The sequence below is a fragment of the Oncorhynchus clarkii genome, chromosome 18 (genome assembly GCF_045791955.1).
Source record: "Oncorhynchus clarkii lewisi isolate Uvic-CL-2024 chromosome 18, UVic_Ocla_1.0, whole genome shotgun sequence".
Lineage (NCBI taxonomy): Eukaryota > Metazoa > Chordata > Actinopteri > Salmoniformes > Salmonidae > Oncorhynchus > Oncorhynchus clarkii.
Window position 1 is genome coordinate 57,326,156 of NC_092164.1, and position 13,733 is coordinate 57,339,888.

The window sequence follows — 13,733 nt, forward strand, 5'->3', positions numbered from 1 at the left end:
GCCACTTTAATAAATGGATGACTAGTCACTTTAAATAATGCCACTTTAATAATGTTTACATATCTTACATACTCATCTCATATGTATATACTGTACCATCTATTGCATCTTGCCAATGCTGCTCGGCCATCGCTCAATAATATATTTTTATGTACATATTCTTAGTCCATCCCTTTACATTTGTGTGTATAAGGTAGTTGTTGTGGAATTGTTAGATTACTTGTTAGATATTACTGCACTGTCAGAACTAGAAGCACAAGCATTTCGATACACTCGCATTAACATCTGCTAACCATGTGTTTGTGAAGAATAAAATTTGATTTGATTTGAGTATTTGCATTCAGAACAGTCCTCCAAGCCATTGCACATATCATCCTTACCTGAGCAGGCTCCTGGTGTGTGGTGGCCATTTTGAGGAAGCTTCTCTGAAGCTGTAGAGCGTTGTTCACCATCTCCGCCTGTCAAGCACAGCGGGAAAAGGTTAAAAGGCCAAATCTGAGGGCATTATAAGCCACATTTCCCTCTCTAACGAAACCTGCACTGCATCATGCTGATATAAAACTCTGCATTAGTCAGGTCCCATGAGGCATGTCCCATGTTTGGGAAAAGACCTTCAGAGGAACCCATAAAAGGAGCTTTCCTAACATAAAAACCCCTACCTCTAACCCAAATACCCCCTCCTCCTCTTCCCTCCTTCACTGTGATGGGAGAAGGAGATTCAGTGAATGTTGTCTTACGAGGGAAAGACCTGTGAAGGAATATCCTCGCCCTGTCCCCCAGTCCCATTTTCACCACAGATTGGGTCTATTTCTCTGTCATTCTGCTTTAACACGTACTCAGTTATTTCATTCCCATAGGTAATCATGTCTCCCTTGAGAAAGGGATTTTGTCAAATTGGACATCCTGTCAGTGCCTGGTATGAATAAAGGTTAAAAAAAATGTGTGCTCTATTTTGGGAGTCAAAAGAGAATTCATCAAAGTGGTTGCCAACATGATTACTAGCCACAAACTACGCCCTATCTCTTTGTGGAAAACGGCCTGACATCAGGGAGGAAAAGGTGCTTGTGTTGCAGTTTAATATTGGAACTCAGGGTTAAAGTTCGAACACACTCCCGCCATTGGCTTTGTAGGGAACAGGAAACAGACTGTCATTTAAATCACTCTTCCTCTTCCCAGCTCTGGTGGTTTTCCCTGGCCAGCTCCCAAAGCCAGGCAGACCTATAAGAGATAAAACAAGGGGAATCCTCCATGTCTTTATATAAAACTAGTCCCAATAACAGACAGCTGGCAGGGAAGTGAAGTGGTCACTAAGTGCTCAACATTCATCCATCCCTATGGTCACTGGTAGATCTAGAGAGAATCTCACTGTGTTAGAGAGAAATTACTATTACATGTTAGTGACGTTAGAGTTGGCTGGGTGACAACATATACATCAGGGATCATCAACTAGATTCCGCCGCGGGACAATTTTTTCTTGAGCGGATGGTCAGGGGACCGGTACATAATGACAAATAATTTGTAGACTTCAAATTGACCACAACAAGAACATATATAATATTTTAAACCTAGCTTACATTTGGATTCGATCACATGTCTCTCTATTATATGTGGGTATATACTTTGAAACAGATTTGATGGTGTTTTTACAGTCTTTTATGTCCAACAATAACATTTTGCTCAGAAAACTTGGGAGGGCAAATACAATCACCCGTGGAACCCTGATATACAGTATCATGAATTAAAGTTACACACAGAGTTTCTCTCAATGGAAGTAGAATAGTAGCCTGTGAGAACAGAGTAGAAGTAGAATAGTAGCCTGTGAGAACAGTGTAGCAGTAGAATAGCAGCCTGTGAGAACAGAGTAGAAGTAGAATAGCAGCCTGTGAGAACAGAGTAGAAGTAGAATAGTAGCGTGTGAAAACAGAGTAGAAGTAGAATAGTAGCCTGTGAGAACAGAGTAGAAGTAGAATAGCAGCCTGTGAGAACAGAGTAGAAGTAGAATAGTAGCCTGTGAGAACAGAGTAGAAGTAGAATAGCAGCCTGTGAGAACAGAGTAGAAGTAGAATAGTAGCCAGTGAGAACAGAGTAGAAGTAGAATAGTAACCTGTGAGAACAGAGTAGAAGTAGAATAGCAGCCTGTGAGAACAGAGTAGAAGTAGAATAGCAGCCAGTGAGAACAGAGTAGAAGTAGAATAGTAGAGTGTGAGAACAGAGAGAGTAGAAGTAGAATAGTAGCCTGTGAGAACAGAGTAGAAGTAGAATAGTAGCCTGTGAGAACAGAGTAGAAGTAGAATAGCAGCCTGTGAGAACAGAGTAGAAGTAGAATAGTAGCGTGTGAAAACAGTGTAGAAGTAGAATAGTAGCCTGTGAGAACAGAGTAGAAGTAGAATAGTAGCGTGTGAAAACGGTGTAGAAGTAGAATAGCAGCCTGTGAGAACAGAGTAGAAGTAGAATAGCAGCCTGTGAGAACAGAGTAGAAGTAGAATAGTAGCCTGTGAGAACAGAGTAGAAGTAGAATAGCAGCCTCTGAGAACAGAGTAGAAGTAGAATAGTAGCCTGTGAGAACAGAGTAGAAGTAGAATAGTAGCCAGTGAGAACAGAGTAGAAGTAGAATAGTAGCCTGTGAGAACAGAGTAGAAGTAGAATAGTAGCCTGTGAGAACAGAGTAGATGTAGAATAGCAGCCAGTGAGAACAGAGTAAAAGTAGAATAGTAGCCTGTGAGAACAGAGTAGAAGTAGAATAGTAGCCAGTGAGAACAGAGTAGAAGTAGAAAAGTAGAGTGTGAGAACAGAGTAGAAGAAGAATAGCAGCCTGTGCGAACAGGGTAGAAGTAGAAAAGTAGAGAGTGAGAACAGAGTAGAAGAAGAATAGCAGCCTGTGAGAACAGAGTAGAAGTAGAATAGTAGCCAGTGAGAACAGAGTAGAAGTAGAAAAGTAGAGTGTGAGAACAGAGTAGAAGTAGAATAGTAGCCAGTGAGAACAGAGTAGAAGTAGAAAAGTAGAGTGTGAGAACAGAGTAGAAGAAGAATAGCAGCCAGTGAGAACAGAGTAGAAGTAGAATAGTAGCCTGTGAGAACAGAGTAGAAGTAGAATAGTAGCCAGTGAGAACAGAGTAGAAGTAGAAAAGTAGAGTGTGAGAACAGAGTAGAAGAAGAATAGCAGCCTGTGAGAACAGAGTAGAAGTAGAATAGTAGCCTGTGAGAACAGAGTAGAAGTAGAATAGTAGCCAGTGAGAACAGAGTAGAAGTAGAATAGTAGCCTGTGAGAACAGAGTAGAAGTAGAATAGTAGCCTGTGAGAACAGAGTAGATGTAGAATAGTAGCCTGTGAGAACAGAGTAGAAGTAGAATAGTAGCCTGTGAGAACAGAGTAGATGTAGAATAGTAGAGTGTGAGAACAGAGAGAGTAGAAGTAGAATAGTAACCTGTGAGAACAGAGTAGAAGTAGAATAGCAGCCTGTGAGAACAGAGTAGAAGTATAATAGTAGCCTGTGAGAACAGAGTAGATGTAGAATAGTAGAGTGTGAGAACAGAGAGAGTAGAAGTAGAATAGTAACCTGTGAGAACAGAGTAGAAGTAGAATAGCAGCCTGTGAGAACAGAGTAGAAGTAGAATAGCAGCCAGTGAGAACAGAGTAGAAGTAGAATAGTAGCCTGTGAGAACAGAGTAGAAGTAGAATAGTAGCCAGTGAGAACAGAGTAGAAGTAGAAAAGTAGAGTGTGAGAACAGAGTAGAAGAAGAATAGCAGCCTGTGAGAACAGAGTAGAAGTAGAATAGTAGCCTGTGAGAACAGAGTAGAAGTAGAATAGTAGCCAGTGAGAACAGAGTAGAAGTAGAATAGTAGCCTGTGAGAACAGAGTAGAAGTAGAATAGTAGCCTGTGATAACAGGGTAGAAGTAGACAAGTAGAGTGTGAGAACAGAGTAGAAGAAGAATAGCAGCCTGTGAGAACAGAGTAGAAGTAGAATAGCTGCCTGTGAGAACAGAGTAGAAGTAGAATAGTAGCCTGTGAGAACAGAGTAGATGTAGAATAGTAGAGTGTGAGAACAGAGAGAGTAGAAGTAGAATAGTAACCTGTGAGAACAGAGTAGAAGTAGAATAGCAGCCTGTGAGAACAGAGTAGAAGTAGAATAGTAGCGTGTGAAAACAGAGTAGAAGTAGAATAGTAGCCTGTGAGAACAGAGTAGAAGTAGAATAGCAGCCTGTGAGAACAGAGTGGAAGTAGAATAGTAGCCTGTGAGAACAGAGTAGAAGTAGAATAGCAGCCTGTGAGAACAGAGTAGAAGTAGAATAGTAGCCTGTGAGAACAGGGTAGAAGTAGAAAAGTAGAGTGTGAGAACAGAGTAGAAGAAGAATAGCAGCCTGTGAGAACAGAGTAGAAGTAGAATAGCAGCCTGTGAGAACAGAGTAGAAGTAGAATAGTAGCGTGTGAAAACAGAGTAGAAGTAGAATAGTAGCCTGTGAGAACAGAGTAGAAGTAGAATAGCAGCCTGTGAGAACAGAGTGGAAGTAGAATAGTAGCCTGTGAGAACAGAGTATAAGTAGAATAGCAGCCTGTGAGAACAGAGTAGAAGTAGAATAGTAGCCTGTAAGAACAGAGTAGAAGTAGAATAGTAGCCTGTGAGAACAGAGTAGATGTAGAATAGTAGAGTGTGACAACAGAGAGAGTAGAAGTAGAATAGTAGAGTGTGAGAACAGAGAGAGTAGAAGTAGAATAGTAACCTGTGAGAACAGAGTAGATGTAGAATAGTAGAGTGTGAGAACAGAGAGAGTAGAAGTAGAATAGTAACCTGTGAGAACAGAGTAGAAGTAGAATAGCAGCCTCTGAGAAAGGAGTAGAAGTAGAATAGTAGCCTGTGAGAACAGAGTAGAAGTAGAATAGTAGCCAGTGAGAACAGAGTAGAAGTAGAATAGTAGCCTGTGAGAACAGAGTAGAAGTAGAATAGTAGCCTGTGAGAACAGAGTAGATGTAGAATAGTAGAGTGTGAGAACAGAGAGAGTAGAAGTAGAATAGTAACCTGTGAGAACAGAGTAGAAGTAGAATAGCAGCCTGTGAGAACAGAGTAGAAGTAGAATAGCAGCCAGTGAGAACAGAGTAGAAGTAGAATAGTAGCCTGTGAGAACAGAGTAGAAGTAGAATAGTAGCCTGTGAGAACAGAGTAGAAGTAGAATAGTAGCCTGTGAGAACAGAGTAGAAGTAGAATAGTAGCCTGTGAGAACAGAGTAGAAGTAGAATAGTAGCCTGTGAGAACAGAGTAGAAGTAGAATAGTAGCCAGTGAGAACAGAGTAGAAGTAGAATAGTAGCCTGTGAGAACAGAGTAGAAGTATAATAGTAGCCTGTGAGAACAGGGTAGAAGTAGAAAAGTAGAGTGTGAGAACAGAGTAGAAGAAGAATAGCAGCCTGTGAGAACAGAGTAGAAGTAGAATAGCAGCCTGTGAGAACAGAGTAGAAGTAGAATAGTAGCCTGTGAGAACAGAGTAGATGTAGAATAGTAGAGTGTGAGAACAGAGAGAGTAGAAGTAGAATAGTAACTTGTGAGAACAGAGTAGAAGTAGAATAGCAGCCTGTGAGAACAGAGTAGAAGTAGAATAGCAGCCAGTGAGAACAGAGTAGAAGTAGAATAGTAGCCTGTGAGAACAGAGTAGAAGTAGAATAGTAGCCAGTGAGAACAGAGTAGAAGTAGAAAAGTAGAGTGTGAGAACAGAGTAGAAGAAGAATAGCAGCCTGTGAGAACAGAGTAGAAGTAGAATAGTAGCCTGTGAGAACAGAGTAGAAGTAGAATAGTAGCCAGTGAGAACAGAGTAGAAGTAGAATAGTAGCCTGTGAGAACAGAGTAGAAGTAGAATAGTAGCCAGTGAGAACAGAGTAGAAGTAGAATAGTAGCCTGTGAGAACAGAGTAGAAGTAGAATAGTAGCCTGTGAGAACAGGGTAGAAGTAGAAAAGTAGAGTGTGAGAACAGAGTAGAAGAAGAATAGCAGCCTGTGAGAACAGAGTAGAAGTAGAATAGCAGCCTGTGAGAACAGAGTAGAAGTAGAATAGTAGCCTGTGAGAACAGAGTAGATGTAGAATAGTAGAGTGTGAGAACAGAGAGAGTAGAAGTAGAATAGTAGCCTGTGAGAACAGAGTAGAAGTAGAATAGTAGCCAGTGAGAACAGAGTAGAAGTAGAATAGTAGCCTGTGAGAACAGGGTAGAAGTAGAAAAGTAGAGTGTGAGAACAGAGTAGAAGAAGAATAGCAGCCTGTGAGAACAGAGTAGAAGTAGAATAGCAGCCTGTGAGAACAGAGTAGAAGTAGAATAGCAGCCTGTGAGAACAGAGTAGAAGTAGAATAGTAGCCTGTGAGAACAGAGTAGATGTAGAATAGTAGAGTGTGAGAACAGAGAGAGTAGAAGTAGAAGAGTAACCTGTGAGAACAGAGTAGAAGTAGAATAGCAGCCAGTGAGAACAGAGTAGAAGTAGAATAGTAGCCTGTGAGAACAGAGTAGATGTAGAATAGTAGAGTGTGAGAACAGAGAGAGTAGAAGTAGAAGAGTAACCTGTGAGAACAGAGTAGAAGTAGAATAGTAGCCTGTGAGAACAGAGTAGAAGTAGAATAGGTGCCTGTGAGAACAGGGTAGAAGTAGAAAAGTAGAGTGTGAGAACAGAGTAGAAGAAGAATAGCAGCCTGTGAGAACAGAGTAGAAGTAGAATAGCAGCCTGTGAGAACAGAGTAGAAGTAGAATAGTAGCGTGTGAAAACAGAGTAGAAGTAGAATAGTAGCCTGTGAGAACAGAGTAGAAGTAGAATAGCAGCCTGTGAGAACAGAGTAGAAGTAGAATAGCAGCCTGTGAGAACAGAGTAGAAGTAGAATAGCAGCCTGTGAGAACAGAGTAGAAGTAGAATAGTAGCCTGTGAGAACAGAGTAGAAGTAGAATAGTAGCCAGTGAGAACAGAGTAGAAGTAGAATAGTAGCCTGTGAGAACAGAGTAGAAGTAGAATAGTAGCCTGTGAGAACAGGGTAGAAGTAGAAAAGTAGAGTGTGAGAACAGAGTAGAAGAAGAATAGCAGCCTGTGAGAACAGAGTAGAAGTAGAATAGCAGCCTGTGAGAACAGAGTAGAAGTAGAATAGTAGCCTGTGAGAACAGAGTAGATGTAGAATAGCAGCATTTGAGAACAGAGTAGAAGTAGAATAGTAGCCTGTGAGAACAGAGTAGAAGTAGAATAGTAGCCAGTGAGAACAGAGTAGAAGTAGAAAAGTAGAGTGTGAGAACAGAGTAGAAGAAGAATAGCAGCCTGTGAGAACAGAGTAGAAGTAGAATAGTAGCCTGTGAGAACAGAGTAGAAGTAGAAAAGTAGAGTGTGAGAACAGAGTAGAAGAAGAATAGCAGCCTGTGAGAACAGAGTAGAAGTAGAATAGCAGCCTGTGAGAACAGAGTAGAAGTAGAATAGTAACCTGTGAGAACAGAGTAGAAGTAGAATAGCAGCCTGTGAGAACAGAGTAGAAGTAGAATAGCAGCCAGTGAGAACAGAGTAGAAGTAGAATAGTAGCCTGTGAGAACAGAGTAGAAGTAGAATAGTAGCCAGTGAGAACAGAGTAGAAGTAGAAAAGTAGAGTGTGAGAACAGAGTAGAAGAAGAATAGCAGCCTGTGAGAACAGAGTAGAAGTAGAATAGTAGCCTGTGAGAACAGAGTAGAAGTAGAATAGTAGCCAGTGAGAACAGAGTAGAAGTAGAATAGTAGCCTGTGAGAACAGGGTAGAAGTAGAAAAGTAGAGTGTGAGAACAGAGTAGAAGAAGAATAGCAGCCTGTGAGAACAGAGTAGAAGTAGAATAGCAGCCTGTGAGAACAGAGTAGAAGTAGAATAGTAGCCTGTGAGAACAGAGTAGATGTAGAATAGTAGAGTGTGAGAACAGAGAGAGTAGAAGTAGAATAGTAACCTGTGAGAACAGATTAGAAGTAGAATAGTAGCCTGTGAGAACAGAGTAGAAGTAGAATAGGTGCCTGTGAGAACAGGGTAGAAGTAGAAAAGTAAAGTGTGAGAACAGAGTAGAAGAAGAATAGCAGCCTGTGAGAACAGAGTAGAAGTAGAATAGCAGCCTGTGAGAACAGAGAAGAAGTAGAATAGTAGCGTGTGAAAACAGAGTAGAAGTAGAATAGTAGCCTGTGAGAACAGAGTAGAAGTAGAATAGCAGCCTGTGAGAACAGAGTAGAAGTAGAATAGCAGCCTGTGAGAACAGAGTAGAAGTAGAATAGCAGCCTGTGAGAACAGAGTAGAAGTAGAATAGTAGCCTGTGAGAACAGAGTAGAAGTAGAATAGTAGCCAGTGAGAACAGAGTAGAAGTAGAATAGTAGCCTGTGAGAACAGAGGAGAAGTAGAAAAGTAGAGTGTGAGAACAGAGTAGAAGAAGAATAGCAGCCTGTGAGAACAGAGTAGAAGTAGAATAGCAGCCTGTGAGAACAGAGTAGAAGTAGAATAGTAGCCTGTGAGAACAGAGTAGATGTAGAATAGTAGAGTGTGAGAACAGAGAGAGTAGAAGTAGAATAGTAACCTGTGAGAACAGATTAGAAGTAGAATAGTAGCCTGTGAGAACAGAGTAGAAGTAGAATAGGTGCCTGTGAGAACAGGGTAGAAGTAGAAAAGTAAAGTGTGAGAACAGAGTAGAAGAAGAATAGCAGCCTGTGAGAACAGAGTAGAAGTAGAATAGGTGCCTGTGAGAACAGGGTAGAAGTAGAAAAGTAAAGTGTGAGAACAGAGTAGGAGAAGAATAGCAGCCTGTGAGAACAGAGTAGAAGTAGAATAGCAGCCTGTGAGAACAGAGAAGAAGTAGAATAGTAGCGTGTGAAAACAGAGTAGAAGTAGAATAGTAGCCTGTGAGAACAGAGTAGAAGTAGAATAGCAGCCTGTGAGAACAGAGTAGAAGTAGAATAGCAGCCTGTGAGAACAGAGTAGAAGTAGAATAGCAGCCTGTGAGAACAGAGTAGAAGTAGAATAGTAGCCAGTGAGAACAGAGTAGAAGTAGAATAGTAGCCTGTGAGAACAGAGGAGAAGTAGAATAGTAGCCTGTGAGAACAGGGTAGAAGTAGAAAAGTAGAGTGTGAGAACAGAGTAGAAGAAGAATAGCAGCATGTGAGAACAGAGTAGAAGTAGAATAGCAGCCTGTGAGAACAGAGTAGAAGAAGAATAGTAGCCTGTGAGAACAGAGTAGATGTAGAATAGTAGAGTGTGAGAACAGAGAGAGTAGAAGTAGAATAGTAACCTGTGAGAACAGAGTAGAAGTAGAATAGCAGCCTGTGAGAACAGAGTAGAAGTAGAATAGCAGCCAGTGAGAACAGAGTAGAAGTAGAATAGTAGTCTGTGAGAACAGAGTAGAAGTAGAATAGTAGCCAGTGAGAACAGAGTAGAAGTAGAAAAGTAGAGTGTGAGAACAGAGTAGAAAAAGAATAGCAGCCTGTGAGAACAGAGTAGAAGTAGAATAGTAGCCAGTGAGAACAGAGTAGAAGTAGAATAGTAGCCAGTGAGAACAGAGTAGAAGTAGAATAGTAGCCTGTGAGAACAGGGTAGAAGTAGAAAAGTAGAGTGTGAGAACAGAGTAGAAGAAGATTAGCAGCCTGTGAGAACAGAGTAGAAGTAGAATAGTAGCCTGTGAGAACAAAGTAGATGTAGAGTAGTAGAGTGTGAGAACAGAGAGAGTAGAAGTAGAATAGTAACCTGTGAGAACAGAGTAGAAGAAGAATAGCAGCCTGTGAGAACAGAGTAGATGTAGAATAGTAGAGTGTGAGAACAGAGTAGATGTAGAATAGTAGAGTGTGAGAACAGAGAGAGTAGATGTAGAATAGTAGTCTGTGAGAACAGAGTAGATGTAGGATAGTAGCCTGTGAGAACAGAGTAGAAGAAGAATAGCAGCCTGTGAGAACAGTGTAGAAGTAGAATAGCAGCCTGTGAGAACAGAGTAGAAGTAGAATAGTAGTCTGTGAGAACAGAGTAGATGTAGAATAGTAGAGTGTGAGAACAGAGTAGATGTAGAATAGTAGAGTGTGAGAACAGAGAGAGTAGATGTAGAATAGTAGTCTATGCGAACAGAGTAGAAGTAGAATAGTAGCCTGTGAGAACAGAGTAGAAGTAGAATAGTAGCCTGTGAGAACAGAGTAGATGTAGAATAGTAGCCTGTGAGAACAGAGTAGAAGTAGAATAGTAGCCTGTGAGAACAGAGTAGAAGTAGAATAGTAGCCTGTGAGAACAGAGTAGAAGTAGAATAGTAGCCTGTGAGAACAGAGTAGAAGTAGAATAGTAGAGTGTGAGAACAGAGTAGATGTAGAATAGTAGAGTGTGAGAACAGAGTAGATGTAGAATAGTAGAGTGTGAGAACAGAGAGAGTAGAAGTAGAATAGTAGCCTGTGAGAACAGAGTAGAAGTAGAATAGTAGAGTGTGAGAACAGAGTAGAAGTAGAATAGCAGCCAGTGAGAACAGAGTAGAAGTAGAATAGTAGCCTGTGAGAACAGAGTAGAAGTAGAATAGTAGCCAGTGAGAACAGAGTAGAAGTAGAAAAGTAGAGTGTGAGAACAGAGTAGATGTAGAATAGTAGAGTGTGAGAACAGAGTAGATGTAGAATAGTAGAGTGTGAGAACAGAGAGAGTAGAAGTAGAATAGTAGCCTGTGAGAACAGAGTAGAAGTAGAATAGTAGAGTGTGAGAACAGAGTAGATGTAGAATAGTAGAGTGTGAGAACAGAGAGAGTAGAAGTAGAATAGTAGCCTGTGAGAACAGAGTAGAAGTAGAATAGTAGCCTGTGAGAACAGAGTATAAGTAGAATAGCAGCCTGTGAGAACAGAGTAGAAGTAGAATAGTAGCCTGTGAGAACAGAGTAGAAGTAGAATAGTAGAGTGTGAGAACAGAGTAGAAGTAGAATAGTAGCCTGTGAGAACAGAGTAGAAGTAGAATAGTAGCCTGTGAGAACAGAGTAGATGTAGAATAGTAGAGTGTGAGAACAGAGTAGATGTAGAATAGTAGAGTGTGAGAACAGAGAGAGTAGAAGTAGAATAGTAGCCTGTGAGAACAGAGTAGAAGAAGAATAGCAGCCTGTGAGAACAGTGTAGAAGTAGAATAGCAGCCTGTGAGAACAGAGTAGAAGTAGAATAGTAGTCTGTGAGAACAGAGTAGATGTAGAATAGTAGAGTGTGAGAACATAGTAGATGTAGAATAGTAGAGTGTGAGAACAGAGAGAGTAGATGTAGAATAGTAGTCTATGAGAACAGAGTAGAAGTAGAATAGTAGCCTGTGAGAAGAGAGTAGAAGTAGAATAGTAGCCTGTGAGAACAGAGTAGATGTAGAATAGTAGCCTGTGAGAACAGAGTAGAAGTAGAATAGTAGCCTGTGAGAACAGAGTAGAAGTAGAATAGTAGCCTGTGAGAACAGAGTAGAAGTAGAATTGTAGCCTGTGAGAACAGAGTACAAGTAGAATAGTAGAGTGTGAGAACAGAGTAGATGTAGAATAGTAGAGTGTGAGAACAGAGTAGATGTAGAATAGTAGAGTGTGAGAACAGAGAGAGTAGAAGTAGAATAGTAGCCTGTGAGAACAGAGTAGAAGTAGAATAGTAGAGTGTGAGAACAGAGTAGATGTAGAATAGTAGAGTGTGAGAACAGAGAGAGTAGAAGTAGAATCGTAGTCTGTGAGAACAGAGTAGAAGTAGAATAGTAGCCTGTGAGAACAGAGTAGATGTAGAATAGTAGAGTGTGAGAACAGAGTAGATGTAGAATAGTAGAGTGTGAGAACAGAGAGAGTAGATGTAGAATAGTAGTCTGTGAGAACAGAGTAGATGTAGGATAGTAGCCTGTGAGAACAGAGTAGAAGAAGAATAGCAGCCTGTGAGAACAGTGTAGAAGTAGAATAGCAGCCTGTGAGAACAGAGTAGAAGTAGAATAGTAGTCTGTGAGAACAGAGTAGATGTAGAATAGTAGAGTGTGAGAACAGAGTAGATGTAGAATAGTAGAGTGTGAGAACAGAGAGAGTAGATGTAGAATAGTAGTCTATGCGAACAGAGTAGAAGTAGAATAGTAGCCTGTGAGAACAGAGTAGAAGTAGAATAGTAGCCTGTGAGAACAGAGTAGATGTAGAATAGTAGCCTGTGAGAACAGAGTAGAAGTAGAATAGTAGCCTGTGAGAACAGAGTAGAAGTAGAATAGTAGCCTGTGAGAACAGAGTAGAAGTAGAATAGTAGCCTGTGAGAACAGAGTAGAAGTAGAATAGTAGAGTGTGAGAACAGAGTAGATGTAGAATAGTAGAGTGTGAGAACAGAGTAGATGTAGAATAGTAGAGTGTGAGAACAGAGAGAGTAGAAGTAGAATAGTAGCCTGTGAGAACAGAGTAGAAGTAGAATAGTAGAGTGTGAGAACAGAGTAGAAGTAGAATAGCAGCCAGTGAGAACAGAGTAGAAGTAGAATAGTAGCCTGTGAGAACAGAGTAGAAGTAGAATAGTAGCCAGTGAGAACAGAGTAGAAGTAGAAAAGTAGAGTGTGAGAACAGAGTAGATGTAGAATAGTAGAGTGTGAGAACAGAGTAGATGTAGAATAGTAGAGTGTGAGAACAGAGAGAGTAGAAGTAGAATAGTAGCCTGTGAGAACAGAGTAGAAGTAGAATAGTAGAGTGTGAGAACAGAGTAGATGTAGAATAGTAGAGTGTGAGAACAGAGAGAGTAGAAGTAGAATAGTAGCCTGTGAGAACAGAGTAGAAGTAGAATAGTAGCCTGTGAGAACAGAGTATAAGTAGAATAGCAGCCTGTGAGAACAGAGTAGAAGTAGAATAGTAGCCTGTGAGAACAGAGTAGAAGTAGAATAGTAGAGTGTGAGAACAGAGTAGAAGTAGAATAGTAGCCTGTGAGAACAGAGTAGAAGTAGAATAGTAGCCTGTGAGAACAGAGTAGATGTAGAATAGTAGAGTGTGAGAACAGAGTAGATGTAGAATAGTAGAGTGTGAGAACAGAGAGAGTAGAAGTAGAATAGTAGCCTGTGAGAACAGAGTAGAAGAAGAATAGCAGCCTGTGAGAACAGTGTAGAAGTAGAATAGCAGCCTGTGAGAACAGAGTAGAAGTAGAATAGTAGTCTGTGAGAACAGAGTAGATGTAGAATAGTAGAGTGTGAGAACATAGTAGATGTAGAATAGTAGAGTGTGAGAACAGAGAGAGTAGATGTAGAATAGTAGTCTATGAGAACAGAGTAGAAGTAGAATAGTAGCCTGTGAGAAGAGAGTAGAAGTAGAATAGTAGCCTGTGAGAACAGAGTAGATGTAGAATAGTAGCCTGTGAGAACAGAGTAGAAGTAGAATAGTAGCCTGTGAGAACAGAGTAGAAGTAGAATAGTAGCCTGTGAGAACAGAGTAGAAGTAGAATTGTAGCCTGTGAGAACAGAGTACAAGTAGAATAGTAGAGTGTGAGAACAGAGTAGATGTAGAATAGTAGAGTGTGAGAACAGAGTAGATGTAGAATAGTAGAGTGTGAGAACAGAGAGAGTAGAAGTAGAATAGTAGCCTGTGAGAACAGAGTAGAAGTAGAATAGTAGAGTGTGAGAACAGAGTAGATGTAGAATAGTAGAGTGTGAGAACAGAGAGAGTAGAAGTAGAATCGTAGTCTGTGAGAACAGAGTAGAAGTAGAATAGTAGCCTGTGAGAACAGAGTATAAGTAGAATAGCAGCCTGTGAGAACAGAGTAGAAGTAGAATAGTAGCCTGTGAGAACAGAGTAGAAGTAGAATAGTAGAGTGTG

At 40.6% G+C, this 13,733-nt stretch overlaps 1 protein-coding gene across 2 annotated transcripts in view; it reads right to left on the bottom strand.

The window, feature by feature from the left end:
* The window catches only part of LOC139373762 (adenylyl cyclase-associated protein 2-like), a 92,235-nt gene that overhangs the window by 25,226 nt on the left and 53,276 nt on the right, over positions 1 to 13,733 (bottom strand). For both annotated transcript variants that reach the window (XM_071114730.1, XM_071114729.1), the window contains exon 4: positions 381 to 458. In XM_071114730.1, coding sequence (XP_070970831.1) covers positions 381 to 458 — 78 coding nt within the window. The remainder of the gene's footprint in view (positions 1 to 380; positions 459 to 13,733) is intronic.